The sequence below is a fragment of the Scylla paramamosain genome, unplaced genomic scaffold (genome assembly GCF_035594125.1).
Source record: "Scylla paramamosain isolate STU-SP2022 unplaced genomic scaffold, ASM3559412v1 Contig129, whole genome shotgun sequence".
Lineage (NCBI taxonomy): Eukaryota > Metazoa > Arthropoda > Malacostraca > Decapoda > Portunidae > Scylla > Scylla paramamosain.
In genome coordinates, this window is record NW_026973794.1 from 37,501 (window position 1) to 57,500 (window position 20,000).

The following is a 20,000-nucleotide window of genomic DNA, read 5'->3' on the forward strand; positions in this document are numbered from 1 at the left end:
TTTGCAGTGACGCCAGCTGCGCCATCTATATATTTGCAGTGACGCCAGCTGCGCCATCTATATATTTGCAGTGACGCCAGCTGCGCCATCTATATATTTGCAGTGACGCCAGCTGCGCCATCTATATATTTGCAGATGAAACACCGCCCTAAAAAATCAGTAACCCAGTTATCTCTCCCAAAAAACACCCAAGAAATAGAACAACATGCAAAAAACATCACAAACAACAACAACAATAACAAAAACATCCCTATCCTTTCCAAAACACCTTGAAAACACACACACACACACACACACACACAGATAGATAAGTTTATTGACCACAAATTGTCTGGCCTCACAGCCTTGACTTGCTCCAGGGGCAGGGAGGGTTGTCTAGCACTGTGGTGCTGACGTGTGTGCTGACATCAGAGCCTTGACTTGCTCCAGGGGCAGGGAGGGTTGTCTAGCACTGGGGTGCTGACGTGTGTGCTGACATCAGAGCCTTGACTTGCTCCAGGGGCAGGGAGGGTTGTCTAGCACTGTGGTGCTGACGTGTGTGCTGACATCAGAGCCTTGACTTGCTCCAGGGGCAGGGAGGGTTGTCTAGCACTGTGGTGCTGACGTGCGTGCTGACATCAGAGCCTTGACTTGCTCCAGGGGCAGGGAGGGTTGTCTAGCACTGGGGTGCTGACGTGTGTGCTGACATCACAGCCTTGACTTGCTCCAGGGGCAGGGAGGGTTGTCTAGCACTGGGGTGCTGACGTGTGTGCTGACATCAGAGCCTTGACTTGCTCCAGGGGCAGGGAGGGTTGTCTAGCACTGTGGTGCTGACGTGTGTGCTGACATCAGAGCCTTGACTTGCTCCAGGGGCAGGGAGGGTTGTCTAGCACTGTGGTGCTGACGTGTGTGCTGACATCAGAGCCTTGACTTGCTCCAGGGGCAGGGAGGGTTGTCTAGCACTGTGGTGCTGACGTGTGTGCTGACATCAGAGCCTTGACTTGCTCCAGGGGCAGGGAGGGTTGTCTAGCACTGGGGTGCTGACGTGTGTGCTGACATCACAGCCTTGACTTGCTCCAGGGGCAGGGAGGGTTGTCTAGCACTGGGGTGCTGACGTGTGTCCTGACATCATAATCGTGACTGTCCTGCGCTGGGTTAAGTACTCTTTTAAAGTGAGTGTTGATATCTTCACCAGCAGTGACCTCTCATTATCGTGTTCTGACACTGACATCACCTTTCCAATCCACAGCTTGCCAAACTCTTCCATCTCCCATTTACCGAAGTCATCCCTCTCGTTTTCTGTAACCTGAACAGAAAACTTTAAAACTAACAGCACACACACTTATATATTTCATGGGATAGCCTGTCAGCAGTTCATCCGCGTTACTCTCATCTCGAACATCACTATCAACATGGACCACAATGTTCTCAAAATGTCGTTTGTCAGTGTCGGCAAAACGCTCAGAGCAACACAACCTTTCGTTACATGATTAAGTAACTCCTTTACCGCTGCTCCGAGGCGTGGGTTCGTATCAGCTGTGATAATGCAACCATCCTTTACATGGCCAGATGCATTCTTTCTTGCACAGCAGCAAATGACACACTCGAAAAACAAGGAGTAACTCGGCGGTGTGCACCAAAACACAACATGATGCCAGACACATTACTGAACTGAAGCCACGCCTGCTCAACAACACTCACACCCACGCCACGAACCAGTGAGCTTAACAACGCTTTACACACACCACAACACCACCCCGCCCCGCCCCTCGGCTGCACCACCCAGCCACCTCACTGAGACATGATACGTAGCCGGGGAGCCGTACACTGGCAGGCTGGCTTTACTTCCCACAACACCATACTGGTCAGCACTCGCAACACTTGAGTTTTCTCCAACTTTGTATGAATTCCGTTCGGATTCCATGGTATAGACAACTCGCTCACTCGCCGTGGGTCATTTAAAAAGCCTGTTGCCTCCAGCCATTGATAACACAGCCGTTAATGTAAAGCTTCCTCTCCCGGCTCGCTCCCTCTCCGTCCTCTCCACACCCCCAAGTCTCTGCCGCGCTTTCCTTACCGCCGGGGGCACGTCCTTCTTAACACACATCTTTCTAAAGGGCTCGTTGCGTGTTGTGAATCACACACACACACACACACACACACACACACTACCATGCCCAATACCTATTACTACTACTACTACTACTACTACTACTTACCATTCTTGCAGTTTTTTCATTCCATCTTCTGAATTGGTTTGCAGGCTTCTTGTTTTCCTTCCTTGTTTGTCTTGGCTGCAGAGAGAGAGAGAGAGAGAGAGAGAGAGAGAGAGAGAGAGAGAGAGAGAGAGAGAGAGAGAGAGAGAGAAAGAGAGAGAGAGGAGTAGGTAGGTGGCAGAAAGAGATGAGAAGAAAGAGAGAAATGAAGAGAATTAAAGATAGGAAAAAGAAGGGACATTGAGAGTGAGAGGAGTAGTGTGAGAGAGTGAGAGAGTGAGAGGCGAGTGGGTAGGTGATAAAAATAGATGAGAAAAAGAGAGAAATGAAGAGAATTAAAGATAAAAACACTTAGGGACATTAAAAGACGAAGAGGGGGATGTGTGCGAGAGAGAGAGAGAGAGAGAGAGAGAGAGAGAGAGAGAGAGAGAGAGAGAGAGAGAAAGAGAGAGAGAGAGAGAGAGAGAGAGAGGGGGTAGGAATGTTTTTTTAAGGTTCTAGTGACAGATTTCTGCATTACTGACAGGAGAAACACTATTTCAGTATGTTGTAGTGGAAGTTATAGGGGTTTTTAATGGTGTTGTTGTGGTTCCAGTGACAAATTAACAATATATCTGCATCACTGACAGGAGGTTGTAGTGGAAGTTATAGGGGTTTTAAATGGCATTTCTTGCAGTACTGACACCAGCCGCGTCACCGCCCTCCACAAGACCAATGATGGCGCAAGCAGTCTGGCCTCCCAAGACAGCCCTCATTGAGCTGTTGAGGTTAAAGACAGCACACGCGGAGCCGAGGCCATCCCCTTGAGTGTCGGCCCAACACACCACTCAGTCTGGTGCCAAGGTTAAGAGTGATGACTGCGTGAGTGGCGCTGCTTCCCTCAGTGCATCGGTGGTTAGTGGCGCAGGGGAGCTGAGGGACACCATTTTGTAGGAGTGAGTATCCTGAATTTCTGAAGCAAGATATTGACCTTGTGAACGTAGATATGTGTACGTAGATATGTGTAGCGCACCGAAGGTAAGGCGAAGCGCAGGCACACAGCAGGCAGACAGTGGGAGACAGCAGGAGGGTCGTGTGCCGAGGTGTTGCACTCTCAGGTAGTGGAGCCATGAAGGCAGGCGGGTGGCTGGTTGCTTTGTACCTCATCATGGTCATGAGTAATACTTAGAATCGTCCTAGCAATTACTATCGTCTTCACATCTCGTGTTTCATGTGTTTATTTGGTGCTTGATCAAGATGTGAGAAACGGTACTCTCTGTGGTGCTTCGCATGCAGTGACCCAGTGTTTCATTATCAACTGTACTGTGTTAAGATATTTCATTTGTTACGTGCTGATCAAAATATTTCCTTTCCTCTCCCTTATTCATTTTTTACTCTGACATCACAAGTCACTCAGTATTTTTTCCTCGCATAACAAAGGCTGTTTCTGGCATTCTGGGGCCTCATGCGAAGGGCTGCTTGGTAACCCTGCGTTGTGGAACTATGGTAGGTGGATCCCCAGCCCTCTAAGGGGGTTACAACCACTCCTTTCACATATTAAATGTATAAATCTGGTGGACTTTGAGAGGAAAAAAAAAACCTGAATCCGTAAACATGATAGGCTACTTTCTTCAACGTGATTATACGCATGACACAGTAGCAGTGTCCATTCAAGGTATACACCCAGTTTAGGAATTAAAGTACACAAATATAACAGAGATAAGAATGAAAATGTGCAAAGTTTGCGAGGTGAATCGACCCGAGGCGAGATACCATAGTCTATCATAAGAAAGAACGATAGACAGCCTTAACCGTGAAAGAAAACGGAAAGTAAAGGGCACACAATATAAAAATCACTCTAAAAATTAACAGGTGAAATACACCCTCCATGTCACATGCTATATGTGAAGGTATTATTTCTAGAACTATTGAAATATGAGTAGAAATAAAAAATAAAAAAAATTATTCTCACAACTCTATCCTAATCACGTACAGTAATACTCAGACATGGCTAGACTCAGCAAAGCCTCTCCTTCCTTTCACTTACTTCCATTGCCCCAACAAGACACTCAACATGTAGCAATTTCCCTTTTCCACAAACATTCTACCATAATTGAATCTGTAATTGCTTACCCAAACCTTTCTACATGCCTTTTACTTTCATCTCATGGGAAACCTGAACTGAAAACCTTTTCCCCACGTATATTACTTTTCTCAATTGTATTTACTCTAGTTAAGAACACTGACTGCCTGACATGTCCACACTCCGCCCAGCCTCGCCTCTCGCTTGCTGTCTCCTCCCTGCATCGGACAGACGTGTCAGCGCAGTGTTGCTCAGGCACAGGGGAAGAGCGCCGAGCTGTGCGGTGTCGGCTCCTCTGCTGATCCAGCCTGTCAACATGCAGACAATAAGTCCCCAAGAGAAGACTAGATCTGCATCAGCCAGCAGTTCACTGATCACCGCGAATACAGCACGACACTGACAAAGAATGAAGTGTACGTGAGGCCTGCATATCAATGAAAGAAATCACCCGTGGGCTTGAGCATACTGGAATAAAAATACAAACAAGATCTACAGGGAAATGACATAAGTTTTGTGCAGTGGTGTACTACAAAGACTTACATAAAAGTTGTGGCTGAGTGGCACTTTTTTGTGAAGCACTAAAGAGGTAAACACTACGCACTAACATAATCCTTTACTTAACAAGACAGAAACCCACCGGTACATGCCTTACATCAGCTCATATGGAAAGAAAACAGCCAGACAAGTTTTTGGTGTATAAAGCACCAATACACCTCCTTACACCGTGTTAACTGAGTGAAGGGCCGCCACTTACGAAGTGTGCGCCCAAATCCTGCTCACAACCTGTTTTAAATTTCTCATTATGAGACTTACAAGAAATTATGATTAGAAATACTATTACATATAGAATACTCATCATAAACGCAAAACTAAAAAAAAATATGCCATGTTAGAGAGAGAGAGAGAGAGAGAGAGAGAGAGAGAGAGAGAGAGAGAGAGAGAGAGAGAGAGAGAGAGAGAGAGAGAGAGAGAGAGGTGACAAATGTGTACTTATGTTTAAATAGTGAAAACATGCATTTGCTTATATAACACTCGTAAGTCTATGTCACCATTCCTCGCTAAGTTCAGTAATACACCAGAATATATATATATATATATATATATATATATATATATATATATATATATATATATATATATATATATATATATATATATATATATATATATATATATATATATATATATATATATATATATATATATATATATATATATATATATATATATATATATATATATATATATATATATATATATATATATATATATATATATATATATATATATATATATATATATATATATATATCCGGCGCCTATTGCACACTACCTCTGCTACTGCTGTGTTCCTTAACTTGATGCAAACTCCAGTACAAAAAACCCTCCAGTGCACAATGAAGCAAACTCCACATCTCGCCCATCACCTCCACCCTCGCTCCACTAGGCTCCGCCACCCCACCCCGCCCCGCTACCACACCACCACTTCACCCCGCCTGTGGCAACACGCTGATGAACCGCTGACTCACAGTCACGGAATACGATGAATAATTTACCCTTTCAAGATGTTGCATTGGACGGGGGAAGCCAAACACTCCACAGTGCTCACCAAACAACAACAACAAAGTCATACACGTGGGCTACATACACGCATACACTGAACACTTCCACAACACACTTACCATTCAGATTCTGTTGACAAATGCCTCATGTTTGTTACAGCTGCCTTCACACTCACCACAGCTAACCCTTCCTGCTCACACAAACCAAAACTCTTCCCTTCTTGCTTCTTTTTCTATAACAATCGCGATTTTTATTTTTATTTTATTTATTTATCTATTTATCTCCGTCTCTCACAAGTACATTCACCCAATTACGATCACGCTGGAGGTCTGGATCTCAAGACCTCTCACCCTAACTCTACATTTCCCCTTTATTTATTTATTTATTTTTATTTATTTATCTTATTTATTTATTTATTTACACACTTTTTTTTTTTTTTTGTCTCAAGAGAGGAACGTTAAGGCGTGCCATGCATTTGTTCCTCTAATCAAGAAATTCGGCTTGTACCAAACCCTTCCTTCTCTCACACACACAGTTTTCAAATGGCACAGAGGTGAACACTCGCATTCCAATAAGTGTTTTCCTCACTGATTATACGGAATTGCTTGTTAAAAATTATCACAATTATTAGAACGTCCTTGAAAACCACTGCGTTGTCAGTAGAGCTTCCTGAAAACTGTGGAGAGGGGACGAGGAAGCGTTTAATACGACCCGTAACGTGTTTCATTATTTTACATAGTACAATTTTTTTTTCCTACCCCAAACAATTCAGAACCATCTCTGTAAAACAATGAAGACATTTTGAAATGCGCAGTTCACTATTTTTAAATCCCAACACCGGTGAGTCACGTCAGGAATTCCCGCGCCGTTGCCAGATGTACTCCCCGTTGTTGATACACTTTCCACTCTTATTTTTCCAGCAACATTTTTAGCACATAATGATTATTTTCTTATGTGTTCCTGCCGGGTACGCCGACAGGTTTGTCATATCACGTGACGTTTTTTCAAATATCAGCGAATATGATGGAAGATTTGTTGATTATTCTGGTAGCTCTGATAGTGATGACCCTCTAGAATCTAGAATTCAGTGGTTCTCAAACTATGGGTACCCAAAGTTGGGTCGCGAGATCAATTTTGATGGGTCGCAGGGACACAGGAACATTATCATGCTTTCAGTGTTTCAGTGTATTTCAGTTACTTAATTGAATTATTCTTCTTTAACCACAAATTACTTTTGTTATGTATGTTCATCTTCCCCCACCTCCCTCCTCCTGGGCCCCACGTACTGGTGCCTCTGACAGGAATGACTCCTGTATCAAACGCGTATGTTGGACTGGCAGTGGGCCCATGCAGGCTCGTGCGCGGTGTCTGTTTCCACCGACCGCAGGCGAGGGAGGTTGTGCCGTTTGCAGTCATTTGTGTGAGTAGTGTGTGTGTGTGTGTGTGTGTGTAAAATTATATAATATCTTGCTTCATATGCTACTTACTATATTTACTAACTGATAATAATAATAATATTTCGTTCTTATTGGTTTATTCTACAACTTCATCACATATGAACCAATCATGGGTCGCGAAGGAATGAAATGCCCAAATAGGGTCGCTCATGAAAAAAGTTTGAGAACCATTGCTCTAGATGATAGCAATAAAGATAAAGGTTATGTGTATAGTGGAGAAGGCGATGCTGAAAGCGAGGAAGTAAGTGATGAAGAATTAGTGTTTGCTGGGAAAAGTAAAGCTCGAGTGATATGCCAGACACTCCCACAGGAATAGTTATTGCCCACACAGAGCAAGCAAGTGCAAAACGTGAAAAACGTCATGTGACGCGAGAAACCTGTGGACGTACCCAACAGGAGCACGTCATGTGACGTGATTAACACCTTACTACGAGTTAAGGCGCGGGGCAACGAAATAACATGGAAAATCTCGAAAAATCATGAAAAATGAAAAATATACCAACCACTAGCTCAGTCATATGGCAACACTGTGTTAATTTCATTTGAATATCTCAATTATAAGTGTTTACACGCCCATTCACCCGTAAAAGGTTAATTTACTCTCAGACCGCAGGCAGTGGTATTTTTTGGAAAAAATTCGAGAGAAATCCATGAAAAATCAAACATATGAAAATTACTTGCTCACTCATATGGTAACACATCAGTGGTTCCTCTGGGACAGAGCGTCTTCCCTTTCCAACCTCAGTGCTGCTCCCGGCTATTATTGAGAAAGTATGTGTCATCGCGTCATCCGTCTTTCATCAGCATTTTGTTGCTTTTGCAAAATGCGAAAGAGGAAGAGATTCGTGGAGCAGCGAAGGTAAGGGCTAGAGAAGGCTCAAGAAGAAAAAAAAAAAGAAGAGAGACAACACCACCCTCTATAGAAGAAGATGTGGTTGTAGCGGGGTCGAGTTCGCAGGCGTCACCGCATGCCAACCCCCGCCCAGTTGCCTGGATTCACTTCTTGGAGTAGAACACACCACATTGATGAGCAAATACTTGAAGAATCAAGATGCCAAGATGAATGTGAAACCAAGATTGAGGATGAGAAACAAGAAACTCCAGAAAGATCTCGCGTACGCTGCAGGCAGGTTCTGACGCGTCTTCAGGGGCGTTTTTCTCGAAACGTGTTTGCCACTCACTGTGCTTTAATTTCTATCTACTTTTCTATTTATCATCCGATTTTCTTAATTTTTATCTTGTTTTCTTTGGCTTGAATTGCTTTATAAACGTAAGTTAGTATTTTTTATTACTTTTTTAAAATTTATTAATTTTATTACCTTGCAACTGAAAAAAAAACTGACCGCATATTCACTGTGGGTTAAAAGGGTTACATATGCAAAAATTTTAAAAAGTGGATAGTAAATGATATAGACAATTTAATAGGCTATAAATTCCTAGTTTTAAAATTATATTATCTCTTAAACTGTTCAAGCCTATTTCATTAAGATGATGACATGTTATTTCTAGGGTTTTTCTTTTTTCTTTTTTTCTTTTCACAGATACGAGCTGAAACTGTGGCATAAACATATCAATATTAAGATTTACTTACAATAAAATTTTTATGTTGATACAACTATCCACTTCCCTGTGCCTTAAAGGCAGTTCAGTATTTCCTCACACTCATCCATATACAGGATAGACAGCCCAACTTTGCATTGCACCAGGTATGACTAATGAAGAACAACAGCAAAGTTACCAGATGTAGTGACAGGAGTGACAGAAAAAGCACAATGGGGCACACAAGTTTATCTGAGAAAGTGCAACAGAAGCCTGTAGAGATAAAAACAAGTTATAGAAAACGGAACACATTAGCGGAAACAGAAACAGAAACTAAAGAAATTATTACGGGTTACACTACTGCTACAACAACAGCAACAACAACAACTACTACTACTACTACTACTACTACTACTACTACTACTACTACTACTACTACTGTTGCTGTTGCTGCTGCTTCTGCTGGCCGCCTGACTCAAGGCCTGCCAGCGTTATCTATAGCATGATAGCTGTTATCAGGCTGTGGGAGGACGCCCTTATCAGCTGTCCTGCAACCTTCAGTAGAAGTGAGTGAAGAGGTTACTCGGAAAATGTGGTCATAGCCTTGGCTTCACTGTAAATAAACAAAAGGATAACACGACACTTGCAGGAGGAAGAAGAGGAGGAAGTGGAAAACGAGGTGGTTGTGGTGTTGGTGGTGGTTGACCTCCGTGATGCTGAGCGGCGACTGGCCAGCGCCTTCCGCCACCACTCAGCGACTGTGCCTTGGCTGGTCTTGGCCAGGGTCTTTAAGGGAGGGCAATTCAGGAGATGACATAGCAGTCTTTAACAGGCTGAACGATTTACTACTCTCAGCCCTCCCCTCAGTCACGGCCTGTCAGGCCTCATGTAGGTAAATATATCCCTGTCACACTTATGCTCAAACAGAGACAACATTTTGGCGTTGGTAAATCATGTATTTCCTACACAGCATCTAAAAACACTAGGGAAATTTTGTTCAGGTTAGACTCACCAAGCGTCATTTCCTTGTTTTGTGCATCGCAGACCTAGATATCTGCTGACGAGGCGAGAGTGAGGCGAGAGTCGTCACTGAGGTAAGAGCGAGCGACACGTCCAGAGTGCTGCAGGAAGCGTTCATCATCGTGGCTGTCGTTCAAAAAGTCTTTTAGGGACTCATTGCTCATATTTACTGTTTTAACCCTGGAAACAAGACAAAATGAAACACGTAAGGTGAAAGAAGAATTAAACAAGAATGAAGAAATGAAGAAGGAAATAAAAAGTAGGAAGAATAAATGAGGGAAGAAGATGATAAACACGACAACAGGTAGCAAGAAGAGACGAGACGTGGCCACCGAGGAGAACAACAAAATCCGGTGAGTCATCACAACACTAACAAAGCCGGAGATTAGCACAAGATTACAAGAAGAGGTACTCAGGTGACCATCACTGAATTAGTATACGAGGGAAGCAGAGGACACCGGAAGCAGATGATGTGGACAACACGGACAGGCAGCACACCATAGGAACCGCCGCCTCCTTGTTCTTGATTAGAAGAAGATGCGATTACCAAAGCTACTCGAGAATGAACCTTAGTGAAAGTTAAGGGAAAATAAACTGTATGATCGAAGTATGGGAAGATAAATAGAGTTACTTGAAAGTGGACCTTGCGGAAAGTATAGGAAAATGAACTGTATGATCAAAGTATGAGGAAATAAATATACTTACTCGAAAATTAACCTTATTGAAAGTTACAGGAAAATGAACTAAATGATCGAAATATTGGAAAATAAATGTTATAACAACGGAAGCCTTGTTGGGGCAAAAGGTTGCTATAACATCACGTGTATATTACAAGGTGTAGGAGACGGGAATAGACAGAAGCAGACAGAGAGACAAGCTAGACAGAGCTGTCAGACCAGAGAGGGTCAGGATGGGCATAAGGTGCCACACAGTTGCAATGCAGTCACAGTAAAATGTTGGTGTTATATATCGACAGAGAGGGATTGGGTAGGTGTGGGATGTGTTTCTCATTGAATATTAGGTGCGAGGTTTGTGTAGGATGTGATTTATCAGTGAGTGTTAAATATGTGAAATGATTTGAATCGGAAGTGTAATGTGAAGTGTTCCAGATATTTAATGGTATTTATCTGAAGAGAGATGAAACTATTTTCGTAGATTTTCGTTGTTGTCGGAAGTCGTATATGATCGTCTGAGTGTAAATATATGTAAATGACACAAATTAGGTAAAAATTATAGAAACTTAAAGCGTTCCCTTGAACCCACAAAAGCCAGTCTTATAGATTAGGGACGCACCAACACCGTGCAACATAGAAACACGACATTACAACGCGGATGCAACACATATCACTGTCACTGGCGGCGCCAGTGACAGTGATATGTGTTGCATCACTCACAACAGACAGGACAGTATCTCATCAATAAGAGGACCACACCTCGGTGAGGAGCATTTGTCCCATCACAGATCTGAGAGGTAATTGTTATTCAAATGTTAAGGAAAGAATACTTCTATAAAGCGGAATAAAAGTAATGTTTGTGTTGTTCACGTTGATGGTCGGTCAGTTCAGCAGTGACATGAAAGTCAGCTGCCAGACAAGGCGGGAGTTGCTTCGGGTATCAGTGTGGCAGCTTTTCCCCGACATGAGAGGCGATGGAAGTTACCAGATACTGCCAGATACTGCGATTCTTCCAGTGGCCACCTCCTCAACTCTCCGCCGCCACAGGTGTGATACGAGTAGTAATCTTATCACTCTTGTCTTAACTCACCTGTGGACTGTTGGCGGTGGCGTGAGCACGTAGTACCTCTGGCGACATCACCTGGCGGCGCTGGTGACGCGGAGAAACATAGGTGTTGAAGTTGCTCCTCATCCGCCCATGCTGCCCCTCTCACCGCATCATAATTTCTCAATATTAATTCCTTTAGTTCTTCATTAATGCTTCCCTCCCCGTGAGTGAGCCACATGAAGCACACGTCGGCATCACCACCCTTTGCTTGATACGCTCGCACAACAACAAGGTGCCTGCAAGCATGTGTGCCTTACAGCGACCTATTGTCCCCACACGGCTTCCATTGCAATAAGGTTTATTTGCCATTACTTTGGTTCATTTTGCTATAACTTTAAGTGAGCTTATTTCTTGACTAACTGGTGAATTGCATCTCCATCCAATCAGGAGCAAGGAGGCGGAGTGTGACGCGCATTGTGGCACCAACACAGAGGCAGGCAGCCTGAAGGAAGGCCAGCAACACAGAGGCAGGCAGCCTGAAGGAAGGCCAGCAACACAGAGGCAGGCAGCCTGAAGCAAGGCCAGCAACACAGAGGCAGGCAGCCTGAAGCAAGGGCAGCAACACAGAGGCAGGCAGCCTGAAGCAAGGCCAGCAACACAGAGGCAGGCAGCCTGAAGGAAGGCCAGCAACACAGAGGCAGGCAGCCTGAAGGAAGGCCAGCAACACAGAGGCAGGCAGCCTGAAGCAAGGGCAGCAACACAGAGGCAGGCAGCCTGAAGCAAGGCCAGCAACACAGAGGCAGGCAGCCTGAAGCAAGGCCAGCAACACAGAGGCAGGCAGCCTGAAGCAAGGCCAGCAACACAGAAGCAGACAGCTTGAGCCATGGTGAGTGTTGTCCTCAACAGTACTGAAATTATATATATATATATATATATATATATATATATATATATATATATATATATATATATATATATATATATATATATATATATATATATATATATATATATATATATATATATATATATATATATATATATATATATATATATATATATATATATATATATATATATATATATATATATATATTAAATGAGTGGTTGTGAATGAGGGGGAAAACATGAAGGTGAGGGGTTAATGGTGGAGGAAAGATTGAAAGCAGCAGCAGCAGCAGCAGCAGCATGAGGTGTTTGGTGTGGGGAGCGTGCCGGGCTGTGTGCAGTGAGTCCCTCACGCCGCCTCTTTGTTGCAGGACGACAACGTGGAGGAGTGTCCAGTGTGCCTCACCACCTTTGACGACACCCTCAGGCGGCCACACAACCTGCCCTGTGGCCATACAGTGTGCTCGCCGTGCATTGACGGACTGAAGCAGCAGGGTGCCGTCACGTGCCCCACCTGCCGGGCGAGTCACGCCGTGCCCGAGGCGGGCCAGTTCCCCATCGCCTATGCTGTTGAGGGACTGGTGAGGAGGCTGAGGGGTGCAGGACTGGCCTCTCTGCCAGCCGAGCCAGGGAAGCAGACAGCCCCACCAGTGACACGGCCTGCACCAAAGGCGACAACGGGACTCAGCAAGAGGGCACAGTCCCTGCTGCAGGAGCAGGAAGCGAATGTCCTGGCTGCCATCCGCTCCTGCCAGGAGGAGCAGAGCCAGCTGGCCGAGTACCTGACAACCCTCGGTGGCTGGAGCAGTCGCCAGCAGCGGCTGCAAGACGAGCTGCAGACGCTGGTGGACCAGAGCAAGAGTGCCCGGGAAGCGGTGCACCGCGAGGAGTCCCGGGTGGAGGGCAGGCAGGAGGAGGTGCGGCAGAAGGAGCAGCAGCTGCACGCCGCGCTACAGTCGCTGCGCACGGCCGCAACACGGCAGGAAGCTTACGAGGTCATTGAGGACACAGACCTTCTGGTGGAGGAGGACAGTCAGAGAACAGGGGAGTGCCTGGGAGTGTTTCCCGATGTCCACGCCGTCACCTTCGTCACCAGGGTGGGTGTGGCCTCACACTTGTTGTGCTTGCAGGTCACTCTTCTGGCAACGGTCAGTGAGTGATTGAGTGAGTGAGTTTACTGAGCACACCTCAAGCTGTGCATACAACATTCATATACAATACAATGTTTGTAGTCCCAAACATGTGCTTTACTTCACAACAATGTTAAAACATTAAACTCCAAGTAGCGCGTCAACACTTCATCAGTCACTTGTTGAGTTACACAGTGGTACACAGTATTAAACTAATTACAAACACTTACCTCAAACCACCATTATCAACACTCCTGCCTAACTTATTTACCACAGGCCAGGCCTTCACCACACGTCCCTCCGTTTGCACGGTGCCACACACACACACACACACACACACACACACACACACACACACACACACACACACACACACACACACACACACACACACACACAGCCTCACTGCCGTGCTGTGTTTCAGGTGGCAGAGGCATCGCGCGCAGCCCTGCAGGCCGCCACCGCTGCCGCCGCTGCCACACAGGCAGCCCTGGAGGCAGCGGGCACTGCTGCTGCAGCCTCGGGGGACTCCAGCCTCCCAGCAGCCTGGCCCGAGGCCTCCTCCATCGCGGATAGGCTGCAGGCCCTGCTGGCGCCGCCCCTGACGGTGAGTGTGTCAGGTCACGAGTGTCACTGCTGCCTGTCAGCGCTGCTCTTGGTGCGCGGCTCATGGCTCTTTCTCTCTCCTTGTTGCTCTCTCTTTCCGCAGCCTTTCTCTATCTCTCTCTCTCTCTCTCTCTCTCTCTCTCTCTCTCTCTCTCTCTCTCTCTCTCTCTCTCTCTCTCTCTCTCTCTCTCTCTCTCTCTCTCTCTCCTGCCAGTGTGGGGTGGTGTGCTAAGGTGGGTTTGCAGGGGCTGTTTTTCCAGCCGGCTGGTCAGTCGAAAGCCTTCACATTTTTTTTTTTTTTATGTAAGAAGGACACTGGCCAAGGGCAACAAAAATCTAAAAAAAAAAAAAAAATGCCCACTGAAATGGCAGTCCCATAAAAGGATCAAAGCAGTGGTCAAAAATTGATAAGTGTCTTGAAACCTCCCTCTTGAAGGAATTCAAGTCATAGGAAGGTGGAAATACAGAAGCAGGCAGGGAGTTCCAGAGTTTACCAGAGAAAGGGATGAATGATTGAGAATACTGGTTAACTCTTGCGTTAGAGAGATGGACAGAATAGGGGTGAGAGAAAGGAGAAAGTCTTGTGCAGCGAGGCCGCGGAAGGAGGGGAGGCATGCAGTTAGCAAGATCAGAAGAGCAGTTAGCATGAAAATAGCGGTAGAAGACAGCTAGATATGCAACATTGCGGCGGTGAGAGAGAGGCTGAAGACAGTCAGTTAGAGGAGAGGAGTTGATGAGACGAAAAGCTTTTGATTTCACCCTGTCTAGAAGAGCAGTATGAGTGGAAGCCCCCCAGACATGTGAAGCATACTACATACATGGACGGATAAGGTCCTTGTACAGAGTTAGCAGCTGGAGGGTGAGAAAAACTGGCGGAGACGTCCCAGAACACCTAACTTCATAGAAGCTGTTTTAGCTAGAGATGAGATGTGAAGTTTCCAGTTCAGATTATAAGTAAAGGACAGACCGAGGATGTTCAGTGTAGAAGAGGGGGACAGTTGAGTGTCATTGAAGAAGAGGGGATAATTGTCTGGAAGGTTGTGTCGAGTTGATAGATGGAGGAATTGAGTTTTTGAGGCATTGAACAATACCAAGTTTGCTCTGCCCCAATCAGAAATTTTAGAAAGATCAGAAGTCAGGCGTTCTGTGGCTTCCCTCCGTGACATGTTTACCTCCTGAAGGATTGGACGTCTATGAAAAGACGTGGAAAAGTGCAGGGTGGTATCATCAGCGTAGGAGTGGATAGGACAAGAAGTTTGGTTTAGAAGATCATTAATGAATAATAAGAAGAGAGTGGGTGACAGGACAGAACCCTGAGGAACACCACTGTTAATAGATTTAGGAGAAGAACAGTGACCGTCTACCACAGCAGCAATAGAACGGTCAGAAAGGAAACTTGAGATGAAGTTACAGAGAGAAGGATAGAAACCGTAGGAGGGTAGTTTGGAAATTAAAGCTTTGTGCCAGACTCTATCAAAAGCTTTTGATATGTCCAAGGCAACAGCAAAAGTTTCACCAAAATCTCTAAAAGAGGATGACCAAGACTCAGTAAGGAAAGCCAGAAGATCACCAGTAGAGCGGCCTTGACGGAACCCATACTGGCGATCAGATAGAAGGTTGTGAAGTGATAGATGTTTAAGAATCTTCCTGTTGAGGATAGATTCAAAAACTTTAGATAGGCAGGAAATTAAAGCAATAAGACGGTAGTTTGAGGGATTAGAACGGTCACCCTTTTTAGGAACAGGTTGAATGTAGGCAAACTTCCAAGAAGGAAAGGTAGATGTTGACAGACAGAGCTGAAAGAGTTTGACGAGGCAAGGTGCAAGCACGGAGGCACAGTTTCGGAGAACAATAGGAGGGACCCCATCAGGTCCATAAGCCTTCCGAGGGTTTAGGCCAGCGAGGGCATGGAAAACATCATTGCGAAGAATTTTAATAGGTGGCATGAAAATATTTAATAGTCAGAGGGTGGAGGAGAGGGAGGAACAAGCCCAGAATCGTCCAAGGTAGAGTTTTTAGCAAAGGTTTGAGCAAAGAGTTCAGCTTTAGAAATAGATGTGATAGCAGTGGTGCCATCTGGTTGAAATAGAGGAGGGAAAGAAGAAGAAGCAAAGTTATTGGAGGTATTTTTGGCTAGATGCCAGAAATCACGAGGGGAGTTAGATCTTGAAAGGTTTTGACATTTTCTGTTAATGAAGGAGTTTTTGGCTAGTTGGAGAACAGACTTGGCATGGTTCCGGGCAGAAATATAAAGTGCATGAGATTCTGGTGATGATGGAGAGCAGCCGCTGGTCCCGCTGGTCCGCTGCATCACGACGCAAACAATCAAGATGGAGTCGTCCTCCGACGAGCTGGTTGCTATGGCTGTAGTTTTGCTGTGCTTGAAGAGAAAGCAAAGGAAGAAATGAGTGTGGACTTATTACTGGCGTATATAGCCTGGCAGGCTGTGGTGCTGTGGTGCTGTGGTACACACGTGCTGGGGCGCTGGCTGCCTCACTGCCTGGTGTACGAGTATATAGCCTGGCAGGCTGTGGTGCTGTGGTGCTGTGGTACACACGTGCTGGGGCGCTGGCTGCCTCAGTGCCTGGTGTATATAGCCTGGCAGGCTGTGGTGCTGTGGTGCTGTGGTGCTGTGGTACACACGTGCTGGGGCGCTGGCTGCCTCAGTGCCTGGTGTATATAGCCTGGCAGGCTGTGGTGCTGTGGTGCTGTGGTACACACGTGCTGGGGCGCTGGCTGCCTCAGTGCCTGGTGTATATAGCCTGGCAGGCTGTGGTGCTGTGGTGCTGTGGTGCTGTGGTACACACGTGCTGGGGCGCTGGCTGCCTCACTGCCTGGTGTATATAGCCTGGCAGGCTGTGGTGCTGTGGTGCTGTGGTACACACGTGCTGGGGCGCTGGCTGCCTCACTGAACACATAAACAAACATGATGTTCCTCGTCTGTTTTCCACAATTTTTGTAAATGAATGTAAATATTTAATCCATTTATTGTACATATTGGCAGACAGTCAGTGATTATTACTAAAACACTTGCCATCAACATTCCACTATTTTCAATTCTATATTGATAATTGTTCTTATTTGACCCGGGAAAATGGCGTCAAGGCGGCCCATCACACCCACAGACCGGCTTCCCGGCTGCTCCGGCAATTCAGCAAATCCCGGCTGCTTTTTTCTTCTGGCTGCATGATCCCGGCTAAAAGCAGCCGTGAATTACCCCGTGTAAGTCTCCCTTTACACTGAGCAGGCTGCTGAATGCCTAAAGGTCTGCTGCTGCTACTGCTGCTGCTGCCTTTTGAAATGTACTGCTTGTATCCCTTCCCCAAACTGCCAGCCTGACTTGCTGCCTCCTCCTCCCTGCAGGCCAAGGACCTGCACAGCCTAACACAGCGTGTCAGGGGCCTGGTGGAGGCTGGCCTTGTCTTCGCCGTCCACGACGTGGAGGGACAGACTCGGCAAGCAAGGATCAGCCTTGAAGACGGCAGCCTTTACCTCCACTCCCTGCAGGCCCAGGCCCTGCCGAACTTCACCGCCACCCTGCAGGTTTGTCAGGGCGTCGCGCCCCGCCCTGGTGCCACCACCACGTGGCTGTAGGGAAGGGGACTGCCCGTCACAACACTCACGCACCCGTTCTCACCCTTACCCCCCCTCACCTGGTCCACCACACCCTGTCCCTCCGCCAGCCACTGCCCCTCCCTCCCTCCCTCCTTCCCTGCACGCCCACACCCTCCCCACACTCCTCGCCCTGCCCCTCCGCCAGGCACTGTCCCTCCCTCCCACACTCCCCGCCCTACCCCTCCGCCAGGCAGTGTCCCTCCCTCCTCCCTGGCGGTGGGGGCTGTCACAGCAGCACCGTGAGGGCTGCACCGCTGTCCTCCCTCCCCCTCACTGGTGCCCCTGGCGGTGTGGCAGGCGGGTCTTGTCATCCTCCTCACAGTGCCAGTACTCATCACGAGGGAATCATCATCTCAAACACCACCAATAATCAGAGTAATGAGCGTCATCACAGAAAAAAGGTCATTGTTGTCATTATTTATGTTAGTATTGTTATCATTACTATTATTATTGTTACTGTCAACAGTGATATGGAGATGGTGATAATGATGGTGACCACGACAGCCATGGTGACAATGACACTAATAGTTATGACAGTAATAAGAACACTATCAATACTCATAAACATTTAAAGAATTTAAAAGATAAGAATACTTCTGATGCTGCTACTGATGATGATGATGGTGATGATGAAAATTGTAAAACCTATAACTGTAATAATGATAACACTACTAATAATAACAAAAATAATGATAGTAGTAATAATAATAATAATAGTAATAATAATAACAATAATAATAATAATAATAATAATAATAATAATAATAATAATAATAATAATAATAATAACAATAATAATACTACTTCTACTACTACTATCAACAACAACAACAACAATAACAATAACGTGTTCCAGATGGGGGAGGTGGTGCCGGCCGCCCCACCCTGCGAGGTGTTCCTGGACCTGGTGTGGTCCGGCAGCGCGGCGCGGCGGGTGGTGGTGAGTCTACCCCAGGACACCCCCCTGGGCCGGCAGTTCATGCTGCTGTGCTCGGGCCAGCGGGGCGCCTGCTACGCCAACACCAGGCTGTTTAAGGTGATATATGAGGGACAGCCGGGGGAGTGTGTGCTGGGAGGAGACTACCAGACAGGTGATGGGAGGGGAGGAGCCGCCCTGCTGCCTCACCTTGACCAGGGTGAGTACTGGCAGTCAGGCAAGGCGGGGACTGTGTTGTGGCGGTGGCGTGGTGACCCTGCCCGTGGTGCTCAGTTCATCATCATCACCCGGGACATTCAGCGTGATAGAGTTTGGCGTGGTGTCTTTGGCCAGGTGGTGCGGGGCCTGGAGGTGGTGCAGGAGGCAGCCCGGCACCACCCCATTACTGAGGTGATTGTGGTGCAGTGTGGCGTGGTGCTGTCACAGTAGTGCTGCACCACACCACTACCAATATTATTATTATTATTATTTTTTTTTTAAGAGGAAAGAAGCAAACACACACACACACACACACACACACACACACACACACACACACACACACACACACACACACACACACACACACACACACACACACACACACACACACACACACACACACACACACACACACACACACACACACACACACACACACACACACACACACACACACACACACACACACACACACACACACACACACACACACACACACACACACACACACACACACACACACACACACACACACACACACACACACACACACACACATACACACACACACACACACACGGACACACAGACAGACAGACAGATAGACAGACACATACAGACAGACACACACACACACAGTTCAGCGTGCATGTCGTGGTGCTGGCAGTGTGTTGTGATGGTGGCGGTTGTTGGTGTAAATACTGGCGGCAGGACACACCACTTCACACATTGGTCCTTCACTAACAACACAAATAAAGTTTTCATCAGCAAACACTTCTGTCACCAGTGTTCACATCACTGGTCCACACTGTCTCATCTTGCTTCTCCTCAATAACATTATTGTACAAACACAAATCTTGCCTTTCATTTTCCTTCAAGTGGAAGTGAAAGGCCGCGCTGCACCCTCAGTTACACTTGTGCTCCTCTTGTCACCATTACCATTATTGTTACTCTTATTATTATTATTATTATTATTATTATTATTATTATTATTATTATTATTATTATTATTATTATTGTTGTTGTTGTTGTTGTTGTTGTTGTTGTTGTTGTTGTTGTTGTTGT

At 46.0% G+C, this 20,000-nt stretch overlaps 1 protein-coding gene and 1 long non-coding RNA gene across 14 annotated transcripts; one reads left to right on the forward strand and one right to left on the reverse strand.

Annotated features, from left to right (window-relative positions):
• Nucleotides 1–2,471: 2,471 nt before the first annotated feature.
• LOC135099447 (uncharacterized) lies at nucleotides 2,472–11,740 on the reverse strand. The gene is made up of 2 exons (XR_010267975.1): nucleotides 11,601–11,740; nucleotides 2,472–4,565 (listed from the first exon to the last, which is right to left on the reverse strand). It is a non-coding gene; the product is annotated as an uncharacterized LOC135099447 (long non-coding RNA).
• Nucleotides 7,087–19,790, forward strand: LOC135099445 (uncharacterized). 13 transcript variants are annotated; one of them, XM_064001825.1, is made up of 8 exons: nucleotides 9,279–9,708; nucleotides 9,861–10,189; nucleotides 12,006–12,444; nucleotides 12,818–13,594; nucleotides 14,001–14,183; nucleotides 17,288–17,404; nucleotides 17,546–17,725; nucleotides 18,654–19,790. In XM_064001825.1, exons 3-8 carry the CDS (start codon nucleotides 12,442–12,444, stop codon nucleotides 19,161–19,163), a joined length of 1,770 nt encoding a protein of 589 aa, XP_063857895.1. In that variant the 5' UTR covers nucleotides 9,279–9,708; nucleotides 9,861–10,189; nucleotides 12,006–12,441; the 3' UTR covers nucleotides 19,164–19,790. The 13 variants fall into 13 exon arrangements, with proteins under 13 accessions (XP_063857891.1, XP_063857886.1, XP_063857887.1 ...); XM_064001821.1 differs by lacking the exons at nucleotides 9,279–9,708; nucleotides 9,861–10,189 and adding an exon at nucleotides 7,087–7,240; XM_064001826.1 differs by lacking the exons at nucleotides 9,279–9,708; nucleotides 9,861–10,189 and adding an exon at nucleotides 8,013–8,136.
• Nucleotides 19,791–20,000: the final 210 nt, after the last annotated feature.

What these genes read in the sequence shown, in the direction of transcription:
- LOC135099445 (XM_064001816.1), top strand. Translation starts at nt 7,124, where the DNA reads ATGACTCCTGTATCAAACGCGTATGTTGGACTGGCAGTGGGCCCATGC. An exon ending in AGGTCACTCTTCTGGCAACG is followed by an intron (nt 13,595 to 14,000) that starts GTCAGTGAGTGA and finishes GCTGTGTTTCAG; the next exon opens with GTGGCAGAGGCATCGCGCGC. An exon ending in ACTTCACCGCCACCCTGCAG is followed by an intron (nt 17,726 to 18,653) that starts GTTTGTCAGGGC and finishes AACGTGTTCCAG; the next exon opens with ATGGGGGAGGTGGTGCCGGC.